We start from the raw sequence: 20226 nt of genomic DNA, 5'->3' as shown, positions 1-20226 counted from the left end.
AACCCATCAGCTTCTGGCGCGCGCGCGTGTGCATGAACAGAGACCTCCAACACGAAACCTTTTTCCACAAACGTGATACTTTGGAAATATGTAAATATGAATATGAACCTGGAAAATATAAAACATATAGCAATTCTGCACGATTTCTTTGTTACTTAAAGGATTAGTCAATTTTCTTAAAAAACAAAAACAAAACAAAAAACAGATAATTTACTCACCACCATCTCATCCAAAATGTTAATGTCTTTCTAAGTCGAGAAGAAATTATGTTTTTTTTTTAAGGAAAACATTGCAGGATTTTAATGGACTTCAACATTAACAGTTTTAACGCAGTTTAAAATTGCAGTTTCAAAGGACTCTAAACTATCTCAAACGAGGCATAAGAGTCTTTATCTAGCGAAACGATTGTCATTTTTGACAAGAATAAAAAATATGCACTTTAAAACCACAACTTCTCGTCTATCTCCGGTCCTGTGACGCGGCAACGGGACCTCACGTAATTGCATAATGCCATGGAAAGGTCACATGTTACATATATGAAACGTACATTTGCGGCCCATTTTAAACAATAAACTGACACAAAGACATTAATTAGTATTATTCATCATACAACAACGGTCCTCATTCTCCACACTTGTAAACACTGTCATGTAGTTTTGCATATGTCATCCGTGACCTCTTGACGAGAAGTTGTGGTTTAAAAGTGCTTCTTTTTTCTTCTCAAAAATGACAATCGTTTCGCTAGATAAGACCCTTATGCCTCATTTGAGATCGTTTAGAGTCCTTTGAAACTGCAATTTTAAACTGCATTAAAACTGTTAAGTGTTGGGGTCCATTAAAGTCCATTAAAATGAGAAAAATCCTGGAATATTATCCTCAAAAAACATAATTTCTTCTCGACTGAACAAAGAAAGACATCAACATTTTGAATGACATGGTGGTGAGTAAATTATCTGGATTTTTTTTTAAGAAAATGGACTAATCCTTTAATGAATAGTTTGGTTCCAAAACGAGATTGTAAAAATTTCTGTCAAAATATGTTTATTATTATGTTATCATGTTTTTTTTGTGTTTTATTTTGCTACTTCGCTGTATTTTTTTAGTTATGAAGGCTTAAATAAAAAACAACTGCATACTGTAAAAAAATTCTGTAGAAATTACAGTATTACTGGTAGCTGGTTGCCAGTAACTTACTGTAGATTTTACATTTATGTTATTTACTGGGAACAGTTTGTTCAAAGTTACATGAACATGAAACATTTTCAGTCTTTATCTTCTACAGTAAGTTACTGGCAACCAGCTGCATAATTACAGCCAAATTTTTTTACAGTGATTGATATTAATTAGAACGCAAAATCAAAAAACAAGATAAAAAAGTTATCTCGTTTTGGAACCAAACTCTTCAAATAAGCAAAGCAATGATATTGACCAGCTCTTTTCAATGTTGATTCACCGTTCAAGGACAAGGTTGAATCAACGTTGAATTAATGCTGATATTGCGACGTTGAATCAACGTCTCACTTTTAACTAACATGGGTGTCTTAGCGTCAACTGCAAATTAACTTTGAAATATGCATTGCTTTTGCAAATTGAATCAACATTGATATTACATTTACCATTAAAGGAACAGTATGTAAGAAATGTATATCAATTAATCATAAAATGGCTCTGATATGTCACTAGACATTAAGAAATCATTTTCATTTCAAATACTTATATTACTGACAACAGTGGTCCGGCCAGGATATTATCATTTAAAAAGTGGAGTTGCAGTCCTCAACTAATGTTTATGTTGTCATGTTGTGTATTGGCCACCAGTTGTGAGATCGCAGTACCAGTTTTAGCCACAAGTTTTGTGATTGTGATACCAGTTTTGACCACAATCCTACATACTGTTCTCAACATTGAACGAACAAACAACATTATTTAAAAAAATTCAAAGTTGATTTTTAAGCATTTTATTAACCTTTTGCAACAGTTTAGCACTGACTATTGTTTCAATGTTGAACAAACAACTCATTATTTCAACCAAATTTCAATGTTGAAGGTCGGTTGTGTGCGAACTGAGTTGTACAAAACGCCCCACTGCGTGGTTTCTGATGCTCTTTTAAAAATGTACAACTTGACATCGTGTTTATTGTAAGGGGACACTTTTTGACAGACATTTCAATGTCAATGTCCCATTTTACATGAATCCCCCCTGGTATGTCTGCATGTGAACTGTTCATATTAAAAATGTATTAACAAAGCATCAGTAACAAATATATTTACAAATATACAATGAAGCATTCATAGGCTAGCAGCCGTGTGAAAAACTAACTAATGAAAATAAGTACACATGATCACACTCGGTAAAGTGAAATGGATATCCCATGAAGGGGATATAAACCCACTCTTATCAAAAATACAAGACATGTGTCTTATTCAAGATACAAGGTAAAGTTTGCCCAGACCTCCCACATTAGTTAAATCAGACACCTATACTTACCCAAAGACGAGTTATTTTTAGATATGCATATTACACACCCACATTACAACACACACGCACTCATGCAGTAGCAGATCCACTTATGCATTAAAACAATATAGTGCCAAAGAAATAATCTGTTAAATTGTTAAATTGATATTTACATAGAATATATGTGACTTTATTAAGTGCAAAAATGATCTAGAGATGGTTATACATGTGCAATTTACAACCCTAAGATTTCCCCCTTATTTGAAAGGGTCATGAATAATAATGTTGAGCTCTGCTCTGATTGGCTGTTTCTCAGAGCAGTTCAGTTCAGTAGCTCTGTGTGTGTGTAAACAGACCTTATGTTTGAGCCTCTATCAGACGAAGATAAAGAATAATCAATTGCTTGTAGATTATTAAAAGACGTTTGATGTGGTATGTTTTTTCAGCATGGACCTGCAAAACATAACTGTAACGTCAATAGTATTAGCATTTACTAGCATATACGCTAACTCAACATTCACAACTTTGTTCGTAGCATTGTAACAACATTGTAGTTAATTGAATGTGTAATTTAATGTTGGGGCGTACATCTCGACTGTAAAGTCACAGTCGGTGTTACGTGGAAATTGGTCTGTTTTTCAGCGGTCTTTTGCGTGCACGTAATAGGTTTCAAAACATCAATTACTTGACGCTTTCCATCTTGTATATTAACACATTTCAGTGATTTTATCCAAGGTGACACACAGTGGGAAATGACTCATGACCACGTGCTAGCTCCATCTACTAGGTGGCCACATCCTTCACTTTAAGTCTCCGACTCAAGTACTTGAGTTTACACCACTGTGCAAGGCGAGTTAAGTCCAGGACGGTTTGAATTCTCACTTCCCAGTGGCAGGCACAGGAAAACTCAGTTCCTTTTCTTCTTGCGCGCTCATTTTGATCCTGACTTGTTGCAATGGAGTCGACTCCTGTTGAGGTGTGCATATAAGAGGAATATCCTCCTCAGAGACTTCTGCATCTTCTTTTTTATCACTTGAGTTAGAGCCCAAAATCACAGTGCCAGGTGAGTAAATAATAATGGTCCCTAAAATGGAAAACAAATGATGAAGTCAATAAATGTTCATTGTTGTCAGCTCATAAACATGACACATTAGCTCTGTTTTTGCAGTTTCCAATCAGCTGTGGCAGTAAAAGGCTTAGTTTCACTGCTTGTTGATGGATGTTTTATTATTTTTTTTTGCTGATATGTTACCAGTTTCCTTTGTTTAATCTGCCTAACATCCTTTTTGGGCGTAATTGTAATTACATTCTGTTGAGTCTTGGCAATGACCTTCACAAGGAAATCCAAAAAAAATAAAAATAACTGTGTTGTGAAAGACAAAAACCCCTGCAGAACAGGAAGTGAAAATGGGAATTAAGACGACGGCTGACTCAGAGATAAAAATGACAAACACTTTGCTTGGAAGTGTCGTGTATTTGCACAAAACACACACATGCTTGAACCTGCTAAAGTGATTCTTAAGAATCATTTAGTCTTTGAAAAGTAAATACTGCAAAAAGCATTATCATTAACAAAAGGCTTTTACAGTTAATCCTTCTCTTATCTCTTATTAATCAGATCTTTTATATTTACACTAACATGCACAAACTTGCACCTGTTGCTGAAAGAGGTGTACAGTACTCACCTACAGTATTGTTGACATTTTCACCATTCACATTGTGCTCCATGTTGACCTGCTGTCCAGATCCAGAATGGGACGTCACTCCTGTACTCTGACCCCTGACATCACTGTCGAGAGGGGCGTCGGCTTCCACTATCTGGCTCTTTTCTGTAAAAGTCTAGGATTGGGAATTAGGTGAAATACAGTGACCATCTTGACCTTGATATCAATCTGCATCTTTTTGAAATGGTCACGATTTTGCATGAATATGTAATCAATCAGATATGATAATAAAGCATATTTGCCGTGCTGTCTGAGGGGAGGGCCCTGAACTTGGGATTTTATCCCGAATCCAGAGTACTCCCCCTTTCCTAACTGGATAAGATACCAGTAGAGAGTGAAGCAATGGGGTGCAGGAATGATGCTGCAAGATAAACGTACAGTGGTGTGAAAAAGAATCCCAGAATTCTTATGGTTTTGCATGTTTGTCACACTTAAATGTTTCCCCTAAACTGGTTGAGCCATCCTTAGCAGCAACAACTGCAATCAAGCGTTTACAATAACTTGCAATGAGTCTGTTACAGCGCTGTTTAGTAATTTTGGCCAACTCATCTTTGCAAAATTGTTGTAATTTAGCCACATTAGAGGGTTTTTGAGCATGAACCGCCTTTTTAAGGTCATGCCACAGCATCTCAATAGGATTGAGGTCAGGACTTTGGCTAGACCACTTCAAAGTTTTCATTTTGTTTTCTTCAGCCATTCAGACGTGGACTTGCTGGTGTGTTTTGGATCATTGTCCAGCTGCAGAACCCAAGTTGGCTTCAGCTTAAGGTCACGAACAGATGGCCAGAGATTGTCCTCCAGGATTTTTTGGTAGACAGCAGAATTAATGGTTTCATTAATCACAGCAAGTCTTCCAGGTCCTGAAGCAGCAAAACATCCCCAGTGTTACTTTTACGCCAGATGTAATGGGACGCACACTTTCCAAAAAGTTCAAATTTTGTCTAGTCACTCCACAGAGTATTTTCCCAAAAGTCTTGGGGATCATCAAGATGTTTTCTTGCAAAACTTAGACGAGCCATTATGTTCTTTTGCCCAGTGTCTTTCTTATGGTGGAGTCATGAACACTGACCTTAACTGAGGCATGTGAAGCCTGCAGTTCTTTGGATGTTGTTGTGGGGTCTTTTGTGACCTTTTTGTCAATGCGCTCTTGGGGTAATTTTGGTCGGCCGGCGACTCATGGGAAGGTTCTCATTTGTGGATAATGGCTCTCACTGTGGTTCCCTGAAGTCCCAAAGCTTTAGGGCACACTCATTAGGATGTGATTGTTATGAAAATATATATTCACGTAACCCTGCTGCGTGCATCAGAAGGTTTTTACAGAGGCAGATGAAGGTGAAATATGCAATAACATAAGAAATCTGGAGAGGGACCAACACTTTCACACCACTTTATGCTTTTCTTCAGCAGTTGCGCTCTTGTATGTGCCTGGCTACCCGAGAGGGGAGCAGGGAAACACTGTCTCTAATATTTTCAATTTGGACTGCGTTACCAACTGATAGAAGTCAATGTTGCATACAGTGCCTTTATTAATTCATTTTCCACATCTTTTTTAATGTAATTTTGAATAATGTTTATTCAATCAGCTCTTCATACAGAAGTATGACATTGTATGGATTTAGAAGACTATACCTGTGTCTCAATCAGCTCCCGAGGTCGTAAAACTTGACATTGGGACACTGTTCATTCCTGTGACGTGACTGCTTGATCATTCACAGCTGTTATTTATCAACAACCGGCAAAACCCTTGTTAAAGTATATTGTGCAAGACACTTTCATTATTCATTTCATAACCATCCATACATTTGGAGGAATATTACATTTAAACATTAAGTAGATTGTGGTCCCTTCCTGTCTAGCAATGTGTGTTTATATTAAAACTAAAACAAACGTTTGCATTTTCAAAAGTTCTCTCACAGTTAATACATTGAGGAAAATAAGTATTTAAACACCTGCTATTTTGCAAATTCTCCCACTTAAAAATCATGGAGGGGTCTGAAATTGTCATCGTAGGTGCATGTTCATTGTGAGAGACATAATCTTAAAAAAATCCAGAAATCACAATGTATGATTTTTTTTAACAATTTATTTGTATGATACAGCTGCAAATAAGTATTTGAACACCTGTCTATCAGCTAGAATTCTGACCCTCAAAGACCTGTTAGTCTGCCTTTAAAATGTCCACCTCCACTCCATTTATTATCCTAAATTAGATGCACCTGTTTGAGGTCATTAGCTGCATAAAGACACCTGTCCACCCCATACAATCAGTAAGAATCCAACTACTAACATGGCCAAGACCAAAGAGCTGTCCAAAGACACTAGAGACAAAATTGTACACCTCCACAAGGCTGGAAAGGGCTACGGGGAAATTGCCAAGCAGCTTGGTGAAAAAAGGTCCACTGTTGGAGCAATCATTAGAAAATGGAAGAAACTAAACATGACATGCAAGATCTCACCTCGTGGGGTCTCGATGATCCTAAGAAATGTGAGAAATCAGCCCAGAACTACACAGGAGGAGCTGGTCAATGACCTGAAAAGAGCTGGGACCACTGTTCCAAGGTAACTGTTGGTAATACACTAAGACGTCATGGTTTTAACTCATGCATGGCACAGAAGGTTCCCCTGCTTAAACCAGCACATGTCCAGGCCCATCTTAAGTTTGCCTTATGGCCATTTGGATGATCCAGATGAGTCATGGGAGAAAGCCATGTGGTACATAGAACATTTTGGTCATAATTCCAAGAATAATTCCAAGAACACCATCCCTACTGTGAAGAAGGTGGGGTGGTAGCATCATGCTTTGGGGGTGATTTTCTGCACATTGGACAGGGCGACTGCACTGTATTAAGGAGAGGATGACCTGGGCCATGTATTGCAAGATTTTGGGGAACAACCTCCTTCCCTTAGTTAGAGCATTGAAGATGGGTCGAGGCTGGGTCTTCCAACATGACAATGACCCAAAGCACACAGCCAGGGTAACCAAGGAGTGGCTCTGTAAGAAGCATATCAAGGTTTTGGCGTGGCCTAGCCAGTCTTCAGACCTTAACCCAATAGAGAATCTTTGGAGCGGGTTCAAACTCTGTGTTTCTCAGCGACAGGCCAGAAACCTGACTGATCTAGAGAAGATCTGTGTGGAGGAGTGGGCCAAAATTCCCTCCTGCAGTGTGTGCAAACCTGGTGAAAAACTACAGGAAACGTTTGACCTCTGTAATTGCAAACAAAGGCTACTGTACCAAATATATATATTGACTTTCTCAGGTGTTCAAATACTTATTTGCAGCTGTATCATACAAATAAACAGTTAAATTTTGTGATTTCTGTATTTTTTTTAATATTATGTCTCTTACAGTGGACATGCACCTACGATGACAATTTCAGACCCCTCCATGATTTCTAAGTGGGAGAACTTGCAAAATAGCAGGTTCAAATACTTATTTTTTCTCACTGTACATGCTTATGACGTTTGCGTTGTAATAATAAACAGGGAGACTTCAGATATAAAAACGGAGACTGATAAAGTAGTGTTTTATCATTCAAATCTGATAAAGTCCTATTCATGTAATAAAGTGTTTGTGCAAACCAATATGGCGGTGCGGTGGCTTAACAATTATGACGTCATGCGCAATCCAGTCATTTATATCAGTGGTTGACTCACAAGATTTTCGGTTGGAGAGCTTCAGAAAAGGTCACGTGACTTCTGGTAAGAGGACATAGGGACCATCTATGCTCATTGGTTTTCTAGGGAACGAATGCTCGGGTGCATTGGAAGGATTTTGCAATTGAGACAGCCCTGTCTACTGAACAAGGGAGCTGATTGAGACACAGCCTATATTTGATATATGACTCATGTAGACACTTAATGGTACTTTTTTGCAGCATGACGAGAACCGCATGAAAATAGTGAAGGGGAAAAATCAACATTATGACAAAATTTGGAGTAAACTCTCTTAAAACAGCATTGTGGAGGTAACAGACATAAAAATAATACATGACTTGACATGAATTTTATATGTGGTCAAATTAAGTCACACAAAAATACTCACGTGTTTTCCAGATATGACATCTAAAAACAAAACAAGAATGAAATTAATATGTTGCATGTAACACTTTCTTCGTGTTGGCTGATCGGGTAATGGCATGCTGACTGTAAGCTATATGTATAGGCGTTTTGTGGTTTCTCAGGCTACCATGCATGTGTTAGAGGAATGTCATTCTGAAACACCCGTAATGTTTACGTTAAGATGCGGCCTTATGGGAATTAAAGCACGTGAGATGATTGTGTTTACTGTAAAAAGTGACCTGGGTGGATTCCAGACGATTTATAGGTACTTGCATTTCACTTCAAACATGAACACAGAGGTTCCCATACTAAAAGGTTTGTTTTTGTTTCCTAAATTCCAAATGCTGTGGGCAAATCTATGTCTGTATTAGTCTTTATATCATACCTGTCCATTTTGAAAGGGTTTTATGTGCATTGCTTTTTCTCAGCATACAGAAAACAGCCACCACTAGCACCAGTATTAGCAACAGGATTAATAGCAGCAGGTTGTCTTTTGACATGCCGTCTTGATTTTCCAATGGTTGACTGTCCCCTAGTGTTGACAAGAGAGTAATACAATAAATACATTGTATTGAAATGGTACATGTGGTGGTACTGTACAGTGTACACACATATTGGCTACTGTTTAAAAATATAATATGGATTATGCAATACGGCACACAATAGGATACTGCTTGCAGGGTTCCCACACCTTAGTTAACTTCAAATTCAAGGACCGTTCAAGGACTTTCCAGGTCCAATACCCTCAAAGGGAACTCGCGCTGCGTCACTGCGGTGACACTTTGGGGACGCCTCCAGGGGTAAGTGCGTCTGAATGTGTATATCAAATTCAACCAATGGTAAGGCTTAACGACAAAGACACGGTGACGTGGGAGTCAGGAAGTATATCGCTATCTAAAATATTGCCAAAGATGGCGAAACAGGGACGCAGGAATTATGGCAAGGGAGACGCAGCGTCTCGTTCCCTTCTCAGGTAACATCAGTTATATATGTAACCAGAGACGTTTTCTATGCAAAAAAGCATTTTGGTATGAATCAACGAAGATATAAGCATTTAAAGCGAACAGTTTAGCATTTAGTGTGCTTAAAAAGTATAGAATTTTTATGATATTATCCTACACTACACAGGGAATAATATGGATTTTTTCCCCCAAAAAAACTTCTTGCATAAAATAGATTCAAGCACTTTCAATGACCTGTATCTATGTATATATATATTTTTTAAAACTTCCCAGGGCCTTGAATTTCCCCCCAGATTCACAAACATTCAAGGATTTCAAGGACCCGTGGGAGAGATGCACTGATATATCGGCCAATAATCGGTATCAGTATAAGTTAAGTTGAAATAAAGGGAATAAAGTTTTATTTGTATTTCTTACAAATAATTGATTATTATTCATTTAAAAAGAAAATTTAAAAGGTAAAACCACCAAACTATTAGTATTGGCAGACATCACTCCTAATAATCGGTTATTGGTATCAGCAGAGAAATTTAGCATCGGTGCATCCTACTTGGCCGTAGGGCTTGTGGTGTCCAGTTATGGACTCAGAAATAAATATGGGTAATTGCATGTTTTTTCAAATTTAAATTTTGGTTTAGAGCAAAAAAAAATTAGCTGTAACTATGCAGCTGGTTGCCAGTAACTTATTGTAGAAGATAAAGACCAGTTGCCAGTAAATAACATGAATGTAAGTTACTGGCAGCTAGTTGTCAGTAATACCCAGTAATACTGTAATTTCTACAGATTTTTTTTACAGTATATTTGTGTAACTCATTTGCGTATGTTCTGATAATCCTAGGTTTTCCCCGAGAACCTTGCATTGAAAATGCATAAGCGTATGCGGTGACAAACATATACACAAAACGTACTGTATATTGTTCTACCTGTATTTGCAGAGGAAGCATAGGTAGTCTTATCCATAGACTGTGAATACATTCGGCGTCTTTGTGTAACCTCTGTAATGGAATACAACATGGAGGTAATGACTTTGGTTGGGATGGGTGTAGTAGTCTCAAGATCCCCACACTCTCTGTCCTTTGTTGCCGTGCCCTCTTTCAGCATTTTCTTTCCCAACTTAGCACAACTAAAGGAAGAAGTAAGAGACATGAAAAGGTTTAACATACAGAATGTTGAAAGTAACGGAAACATGCATAAAATAAAGGAGACTGAAACATACAGTAGGTAGATTATGCTCTGTGTGTGACTATGTGTGTCCATGTTATATTTATCGGTATGTTAAAGTATTTACTGTAAGTATTGCATCTTGTATAAATATTACTCACTCTGTATGAGGTCTGCAGCTTTTGTTCAAAGAGGGCATGCTGGAGAACGTGCCGGTCGGACATGGATCACAACCATTATGGCAATATGAATTATAATAGTTACTATTTTTACAGAAGAAACCAGCTCTGCAGTGGCACAATCGGTTATGGTCAAAAGTGCATGAAGTTACTTCAATTTGATTCCCTGTTTCCATCCAAACATACAGAAACATACAGATTAGTCAATGCAAACACACAATACACACTGTCAGAAATAAAGGTCAAAAATGATCCCTAGCTGTCACTGGGGCGTGTACCCAATGGTACATATGGTACATATTTGGATGTTTTTAATGGGTACTGCACCAATGACAGCTTGGGTCCATTTTTACCCATGCATTTTCTTCTGACAGTGCAGAATGATCTAGTTTTATAACATGCACAAATTTTCCCATGTTTTTTTTGTCAGTTTCTTCAAGACTTTTCACGACATGCTTACAACTCAGTTTATTTAAGTAACTCAGTATTACACACTTAAAAATAAAGGTGCTACAAAAGCTTCTTCCCACCAATGTCACAGAAAAAATGGTTCCCCAAAGAACCATTCAGTCAAAAGTTGCTGAAATAAATATTTATTTCTTTCCCCTTTAATATTCGAAAGAACCTTTACCACTACAAGAATCTTTTATTATAAACAAAAATATTATTTAAAAGCATCGTATAGGACCTTTGTTTTTAAAGGAACAGTTCATCACAAAATGAAAATTAGCCCAAATGTTTGGCATTCTCAAATCATCCTAGTTTACTTTCTTTCAACCAAACACAATCTTGATTTTTTTAAACTATTTATTTGTATGATACAGTTGCAAATAAGTATTTGAACACCTGTCTATCAGCTAGAAATCTGACCCCCAAAGACCTGTTAAGGCTGGTTCACACGGCAGGATAATTAGGCCGATTTTAGCCCCGATTCACCCCTTCCGACAATCTTAAGGATGCTCCGATAATCGTAAAATAAACTGATCAGATATTCTTGCCGTGTGTGGTGTGTTTAGAATGCTATCGTCTACTCGGAAGGACCTCGGGACCGCTCCGATCTCAAATCGGGGATATCCAACATGTTGGATTTTTTTGGCCCGATTTCTTCTCGTGTGTGGTGTCTCCTGCGGACAAACGAGCACGCAGCCTGTGGACTGTGACATGTAGCCAATCAGAAAGCGAGGTGACGAAGCAGCGAGGAAGTACCGGGAAGTCACGGGTCATATTTACTGCATCTCAATGCATCCAACTATGGACTAGACCAAGTGTAAAACAGAAATTGCGCGCAAACGCAATTTTCGGTTAAAAACAAACTGCAAACTATCGCCACTGCATCCTCTTCATCCGCCATGCTTGTTTACTCTGAAATCACGTTTGATCGCGAGAGATTTTGCGAGATTTTCCGTCTGACCTGGGACTGCTCGGGAGTCAAATCGGTTCGTGTGTGATGTGTTGATTTTGCCATGTGGCAGCGCACCACTAACTGTACGACCAAAACTGTTAGACCCGCAAAGTTTTATCGCCGTGTGTGGGGTCTCTCAGGGTTGGAAAATCGGCCGACGATTTTAAAGTCGTACCGTCTGTACCAGCCTTTAGTCTGTCTTTAAAATGTCCACCTCCACTCCATTTATTATCCTACATTAGATGCACCTGTTTGAGGTCGTTAGCTGCATAAAGACACCTGTCCACCCCATACAATCAGTAAGAATCCAACTACTAACATGGCCAAGACCAAAGAGCTGTCCAAAGACACTAGAGACAAAATTGTACACCTCCACAAGACTGAAAAAGGCTACGGGGAAATTGCCAAGCAGCTTGGTGAAAAAAGGTCCATTGTTGGAGCAATCATTAGAAAATGGAAGAAGCTAAACATGACTGTCAATCTCCCTCAGACTGGAGCTCTATGCAAGATTTCACCTCGTGGGGTCTCAATGATCCTAAGAAAGATGAGAAATCAGCCCAGAACTACACAGGAGGAGCTGGTCAATGACCTGAAAAGAGCTGGGACCACCGTTTCCAAGGTTACTGTTGATAATACACTAAGACGTCATGGTTTGAAATCATGAATGGCATGGAAGGTTCCCCTGCTTAAACCAGCACATGTCCAGGCCCGTCTTAAGTTTGCCAATGACCATTTGGATGATCCAGAGGAGTCATGGGAGAAAGTCATGTGGTCAGTTTAGACCAAAATAGAACTTTTTGATCATAATTCCACTAAATGTGTTTGGAGGAAGAAGAATGATGAGTACCATCCCAAAAACACCATCCCTACTGTGAAGCATGGGGGTGGTAGCATCATGCTTTGGGGGTGTTTTCTGCACATGGGACAGGGTGACTGCACTGTATTAAGGAGAGGATGACCGGCGCCATGTATTGCATGTGAGATTTTTGGGAACAACCTCCTTCTCTCAGTTAGAGCATTGAAGATAGGTCGAGTCTGGGTCATCCAACATGACAATGACCCGAAGCACACAGCCAGGATAACTAAGGAGTGGCTCTGTAAGAAGCATATCAGGTTCTGGCGTGGCCTAGCCCGTCTCCAGACCTAAACCCAATAAAGAATCTTTGGAGGGAACTCAAACTCTGCAACAGGCCAGAAACCTGACTGATCTAGAGAAGATCTGTGTGGAGGAGTGGGCCAAAATCCTTTCTGCAGTGTGTGCAAACCTGGTGGAAAAACTACAGGAAACTTTTGACCTCTTTAATGGCAAACAACGCCTACTGTACCAAATATTAACATTGACTTTCTCAGGTGTTCAAATACTTATTTGCAGCTGTATCATACAAATAAATAGTTTTAAAAAATCATACGTTGTGATTTCTGGATTTTTTTTCTCTCACAGTGGACATGCACCTACGATGACAATTTCAGACCCCTCCATGATTCCTAAGTGGGAGAACTTGCAAAAAAGCAGGGTGTTCAAATATTTATTTTTCACACTAAACTACAGCCATACGTGTGTTTATGAGATAGCTGAGTGACCCAACATTACAAAAGCCCATTGCTTAACCTTAGAAATCATTAAATAACCAGTAAGGATTAGCTTTTAATGGATGAATGCACTTTTTGGAGCTTTAAAAATGGGGCACTCTCCAGTACCATTATAAAGCTAAAAGGGCCAGGTTAATATTTAACATAACTCTGCCTGTGTTTGGCTGAAAGAAGAAAGTCATAAGGATAGATTGGGGATGAGTAAAATATGGGCTGATTTTCATTTGAGGATAAAGTTGAACTATTCTTTAAGAGGATATGGACAATAGTTTAAAATTAACATCATAAACTGTTTAACTTAAATAAGCAGATTTCATTCTAGAGTTTTAACAAAAATGTAGGCAAAACTAAGTAAAAGCTAAAGTAATTTTTTTGTGATGTACTGTTTTCTACATATAATCATTTTATATTATGTAAGATCATGTCAAAGATTGAAATCAATGTAAAATCAAACTTTGATGCTCTTCATCTTATCAGACTTGGATTTATAAACAGGCCCTACTGAAAAATCCAGCTAAGACCAGCATAAGCTGGTAACTGGTTTTAGCTGGTATAAGGTGGCAGTAGCTGGTCTAAGCTGGTCCTCCCAGCATGAAAAAGCTGGTCATGCTGGTGGGCCAGCTGGTCTTCCAGCCTGACCAGCTAAGTCCAGCTAGACCAGCTTAAAAGGTGACCAAAACATAGCTAGACCAGCTTGCTACACCAGCAAAACCAGCTTCCTACACCAGCAAAACCAGCTAAAATCAAGCTGGAGACCAGCTAAAACCAGCTCACCAGCTTATGCTGGTCTTAGCTGGATTTTTCAGTAGGGGGTCACCATTTCAAGTGTTAAAAACATCCATTATTGCTGTGAATGTTGAAAAACTGACCCCAGCATTTCTTAGTGCAGTCTTCACATTTCAAGATTCCTTGTCGCTGATACTGGTACACTTCACCAGCACACTCTTTTTTGCATTTACAACCCTTCACGTTACTACCTATGAAACACAAACATCACAGATATTAGTCGCACATCTCTACGTGCTCCCCACAGCTATACTGTGAGTGCAAAAGTAAAAGTCGTGATGCAGCACATTTAAAAATGTTTGATGTGACTGGCCCAAATTTTTTAAGTGCTCAAACATAAAAACATAGATATACAGACATTATGAAACTCAAGGGAAAAAAGTTCAGTTAACAGCTGAGTAAAATCTCCCTTTATTCAATTCGCAGAAGTCAATGGTTTATTCTGAGTAAAGGTGTGATCTTGTGATGTGCTGATATATGCTGGAAGCTTAAAGAGACAAACACTGTCACTTCAGACCTACATGCTAAGCTCACGCAGACCTCCGTGCTATTATTGGAGACGGTCATGACATATATTGCAGTATTTGCTATGCTGCTAAGGTCTTCTGAGTAACAAAATCTATTAAAAATACAATGACAAACATACTTCAATATACAGTATACTTCATTTGCGATCTGTTGTTCGCCCAGCCCTTCATGACATTTTTTTCTGGTAAAAGTGTAGCAATATGATTTTTTGGTGTATTGATTAACTATTAGCAAAACAATGTTTTTACTACAGTAGGGGAGAGGGGGGCAAAACGCTTTTTGACTTTGGCTATCATTCAAAAAATATTTAAGTTAGATGAATCATTTTTTACACAATCAACACACACATCTCTGCTACAAATGAACACGCAAAGTTTGTTTGTGGGAGCTACCGTTATCATACAATAACACCGGAAGTGACAGGAGTGCAAACATTACAACTTACCTCATAGGTGGGGTTCATTGTAACAAACAGAGAGTTTGTTTAAACACTTGCTATATTTTTTTTAAACACAAATAATTCAATCAAATTCTGTGTATATACTAAAAGTGGATATTGTTTATATATCTGCCTATAATAGATAGATATCCACACTTTCATCCATCCACGATCCCTCATCTAACCATCCTTGTATTAATGCATATAAGTAGATTTTTTTGAAAGGGCTTCACAATTAAGACAAAAAAATCCTAATTGTTAGTTATTTCCCCTGATATTGTATTAACAGTTATCATTTTGATGAATAGTATTTACATTATTTTTATTTCATTATCATTCTATAGACGGTTTCAGCAGTAACCACATAAACAAGCGGCTGTCGTGGTCCGCACGTAACTTCCGGTAAACTCCGCTAAGAATAAATAACAAAAAAGTTCTTTAAACGTAGTTTATTTACACTGTAAAAAAATTCCGTAGAAATTTGCAGCTGGGTTGCCGGTAACTTACCGTAGATTTAAATTTATGTTATTTACTGGCAACATTTTGTTCAAAGTTAAATGAAAATTAAACATTTACAAGTCTTTGTCTTTACAGAATAAAACTAGAAAAACAGCATCAAGCAAAACATTCTGGGAAACAAAATCTGAAGCAAAAAACAGAAAAAGTTTGATGATGATCTCTGGTTCCCAGAATGCTTTGCATGAGGCTGTTATTGTATAGTTTTATTCTGTAAAGATAAAGACTTGTAAATATTTAAAATGTATTCAACTTTGAACAAATTCTTGCCAGTAAATAACATAAATTTAAATCTACGGTAATTTACCGGCAACCCGGCTGCAATAACATTGTAATTTCTACAGATTTTTTTTACAGTGTATATAACAAGCAAAAAACAACACATAGATTAGGACACCAAAACATTTGTTATTTTCGATGAGGCATTTGTTCAAGAGATCAGTTTAGCAACTAGTCAGACCATTAAAAAAATGAAACCGGAAGTAAAGTTCGGATCCAGATGTGTATCGCGTCACCGCACGTGCGCCCGATGAAACCGTCTATATCTGAGGCTTAATTGTAACACTGTATGACAACTAACCCCGCTGTGTAAAATGTTTTCAATCCCAGCTATCAGTTACTAGGAGTTGCTGACATGTTTCAAAATGGTGTTATGTTTTGGGTAACAAGATAACGATTAAAATAATATAAGGTTGGATTTGGTGACCAGCACAACACATAAGACGAAGAAATTTACTTTTATGCCTCCAAAACACTCTTTGTTCAAAATCTTAACCAAAACACATAAAAACTTTCACAAATTCACAGGAGATCATCTTATGATAGTAAAAAAAGACCAAAAGCACAGATTGCTCGGCCTTATATAAATATGTAAAGTAGCTGCATTACAATTAACCCTGCGTTAGTTTCTGCCCGGCTCACCCCTAACTATGTTTTTTGGTTTTAACTGTAGTAAAACCATGGTTCATTCGTTAATCTCGTACATATTTTAAAGGGGCCACAAGACTTTTTTAAGATGTCAAATAAATCTTTGGTGTCCCCAGAGCACATATGTGAAGTTTTATCTCAAAATACCATATAAATAATTTATTATAGCATGTTAAAATTGCCACTTTGTAGATATGTGCAAAAATGTGTCGTTTGGGTGTGTCCTTTAAAAGTGCAAATTAGCTGATGATATTCAAACACTGATCACAATGATGGTGGTTTCTTGTAATTAAAACTCAATTGTGCTTTTCTCTGCACTAAATGGCAGTGCTGTGGTTGGATAGTGCAAATTAAGGGGTGGTATTATTATAATAAGAGCTCCTTGTGACATCATAAGGAGAGCCAAATTTCAACGACCTATTTTTTCACATGCTTGCAGAGAATGGTTTACCAAAACTAAGTTACACCTTTTTCACATTTTCTAGAAGCACCGGGGACCCAATCATAGCACTTGAACATGGAAAAAGTCAGATTTTCATGCCATGGCCCCTTTAAGTGTTGGCTAATTCGTATAAGTTTGTACAATTATTATAAAAACTACAATGAAACGCCACACCTAATCCCAACTTCACAGAACAAAAGCAAATCGTACAAAAACGTACGAATGTGGTCGTACAAATTAGCCACCCCTTAAAATACGTATGAATTGTCATGAGATTGTGATTGTTTTGGCTATTTACTAGTTACGTCTCTGTTTATTACTTAATAAATGCTTCAAAACATCTGACTCGTTTCACCATTTATTTAGTAATGTATGTTGTCATACTATATTTTTGATATATCACTTCCTTTCTTGCCTCCTTGAAAAAACATCACTGGTTTAATTTATAGCACAGACACTGCAGAAAGGGCGTGACACGTAGTTGTTTTATTTAATTCCCAAATTATAGTGTGATTCACGATAGATGATTCAGTCTGATTCAGTTAAATGAGGTAAGTAAGTACTCAAATAACACAGTAGTAGTTTGTATGCCGTGTTTACACCTTTTAGGGAAGTGTCTGAATGAATGTCGGAAGTCATTTTCTTCAGAAAATACGTCTGTGTAGATGTCTGGAAACATTTGGCTGTAGTTTTATACTGTAGTTAAATAAAACTCAACCACGATACAGGGCAGAAGGTACAAGAAACACTTTGATACAATACAGAAAGCCTTTGTGTAAATGATGTCTACGCTGTTTTTTAAACTCAACCCTGGTTCATACTCTTAGAACGAATGAAATAACACATAATGTGTTAATGCACAAAGATGTGTAAAAAATGAACACTATCTTGATGAACCCATACTGTAGGTAGTTGAAATGACATCAGCAAGACTTCATATGAACTTGACAACAGTGGTCAGATAAACACACACACAAAGATAAAAGATGATGAAATGAGAAAAAATGGGTTGATGACTGATAAAGAATCTTTTCTACAGTATGTGTTAAAAATAAGATCTAACACCACTTTTTGTGGTGAGAGATAATGTGGATGATGTAAGGGTAAACTTACCATTTTCACATTTTTTGAGGCAGGTGGCGTGTAAAGATGGTAAAAACTGTAAAACAAAGCAAACTTAATCAGATAACGACAGGGTCTGTTTTCATGCATCACTACAGGTCAGGTTCAAACAGGTTCAGCTCGGAGACTTGAGGAGGAGATTAAGGCTGCTGTGTTCAGTATCATTGGCCACATTCATTGTTTTCATTTTTAAATGAACCGCAGTACAGGTTGGCAACCTGGCTTGTGACATATAGAGATGTTATATGGAAAGATCTAGATTGATTTACAATTGATAAATTTATTCAGAAGGGTGTGGGACGCTTTTAACCGTCTTATCATAGAAATGATTCGTTTTTGAGGTTTGGCAACCTATAGATGACCTTTTCAATGCTTTTAATTTTACTTGTGTGTTTTTTATGTGGTTGCATTAAGTGTTTTGATGTTGATGATGAATCATAAGATAAAGTCGAGACAATGTTTGACATCTCTTTAAAACAATCTGCAAAACAAACAAACAGTTCTCCTAGCTATCTCACACTATTACACAGCTTGAACTTGAACCTTTTTTTTTTTTTTTTTAGGAAAACCCCAATTGATTGAGAAACCAGTGTGTTTTTAAATGTCAAGTCACCAGATCAAATAAGATTGACTAATTTATGTGTGTACATGGCGATTGGCAAAACAAGCGGCCGCGTACAGGGACAGGACACCATATAGACATTTCTCGCGAAACACCCACAGCAAATTTCTTATCGTGGACATTTCTGTGACCTGGTCAGTAAACAGATAACCACGAAAAATGTACAGCTACTAGTCAGGTGTGAGAGATTTGCGTCATGTGGGCACGTGGGCACGCATTGGAGAACCTGGCTTATCAAACTGCATGGCCGTTTTAAGTTCCCCTTAATTTATCTGTTTCGAAAGATGTGGTATTTATAGATAGTTATCAAACTCATCCGTGTCATGTTGTGGTAAAACTAAAGCAAATGAGAATTCATAACTGTCCTCAAGTATCTAGAAGTGAAATGAGTGTTAACTACCGGTAACGGACTCGCTTTATTGTCCTACCAAAATGACGAGACTTTCTTTCTGACTAAATATTGAAGTGCATTTAACTAAAGCCTCTCATAGGGTCACTTTGCAGAAACATAACGCTTTGAAATGCAACAACAAGCCTTTATTATATTGGATTTATCCCTATAGGCTATGTAAATCAGAAAACCCGACAATATGTTGACTTGCTACATCGGTATGTACAAAGTCATTGAGTTTTTACAAACGCGCAATGCTTTGAAATTGGATATCACGAGCGATTAAAACCGTGATTATAAAAAGATTAAAAATACTTTCATTATTGATTATTCAGGTAAATGCCTTAATTCCTTTAAAGTATCAGAAAACAAACGGTTCTGTAAATAAATACATAACATTTTAATACAAAATTGAAGTGATTTCAAAAGGCGCATTTTATGTGATGCCCAAAAAACGCAGTTTACGCAAGCAGCTCTTAAAGTTTATATCGGTCTATAAAGTGATAATACTCTTACAACACAACATCATCATTTTCATATGCTAAAACGTATAAATGTCTTTAAAACTCACCAGATAGCAGATCAAGATGAAGGTCGTACTGAATGAGGTAGATGTTTTCATGATGCCTGCAGTGTGCGCTTCTGAGTGTCTGTCAATTCGAGTTTAGCGCTCTTATATTTTTTTTAGCGCGTGGGAAGCTAAAATATGAAGACCAATCAAAGAACACGACTGATGTGCTATTCATTTCTAGTCTTTACTGTTCTCAGATATTAGTTATCTTGCATAAATTAGCGAGCAATGTTAAAATTGGCACACAGCGAAGTATTGCAAGTAAAAAAGACAAAGTATTAATTCATTTCACATCTGTATTGACTAGCAAGGATTTAGTAAATAAATAATGCAATTTTATAGGAAG

The 20226-nt window shown here is 37.5% G+C and overlaps 1 protein-coding gene across 1 annotated transcript; it reads right to left on the bottom strand.

Annotated features, from left to right (window-relative positions):
• Positions 1–1942: 1942 nt before the first annotated feature.
• Positions 1943–20169, bottom strand: LOC141369516 (uncharacterized). The gene is made up of 9 exons (XM_073876350.1): positions 19881–20169; positions 18288–18333; positions 14406–14513; positions 10527–10710; positions 10128–10327; positions 8628–8774; positions 8226–8245; positions 4144–4297; positions 1943–3542 (listed from the first exon to the last, which is right to left on the bottom strand). Exons 1-9 carry the CDS (start codon positions 19929–19931, stop codon positions 3337–3339), a joined length of 1116 nt encoding a protein of 371 aa, XP_073732451.1. The 5' UTR covers positions 19932–20169; the 3' UTR covers positions 1943–3336.
• Between the last annotated feature and the right edge of the window lie 57 nt (positions 20170–20226).

Source organism: Misgurnus anguillicaudatus, chromosome 14, assembly GCF_027580225.2.
Source record: "Misgurnus anguillicaudatus chromosome 14, ASM2758022v2, whole genome shotgun sequence".
NCBI lineage: Eukaryota > Metazoa > Chordata > Actinopteri > Cypriniformes > Cobitidae > Misgurnus > Misgurnus anguillicaudatus.
This window is presented reverse-complemented; position numbering and strand designations above follow the sequence as displayed.

Coding starts and splice junctions, on each gene's coding strand:
- LOC141369516 (XM_073876350.1), bottom strand. CDS start 19,931: ATGAAAACATCTACCTCATTCAGTACGACCTTCATCTTGATCTGCTAT. Junction 14,514..18,287: donor CCTCAAAAAATGTGAAAATG/GTAAGTTTACCC, acceptor TGTGTTTCATAG/GTAGTAACGTGAAGGGTTGT. Junction 10,328..10,526: donor AGCTGCAGACCTCATACAGA/GTGAGTAATATT, acceptor TTCTTCCTTTAG/TTGTGCTAAGTTGGGAAAGA.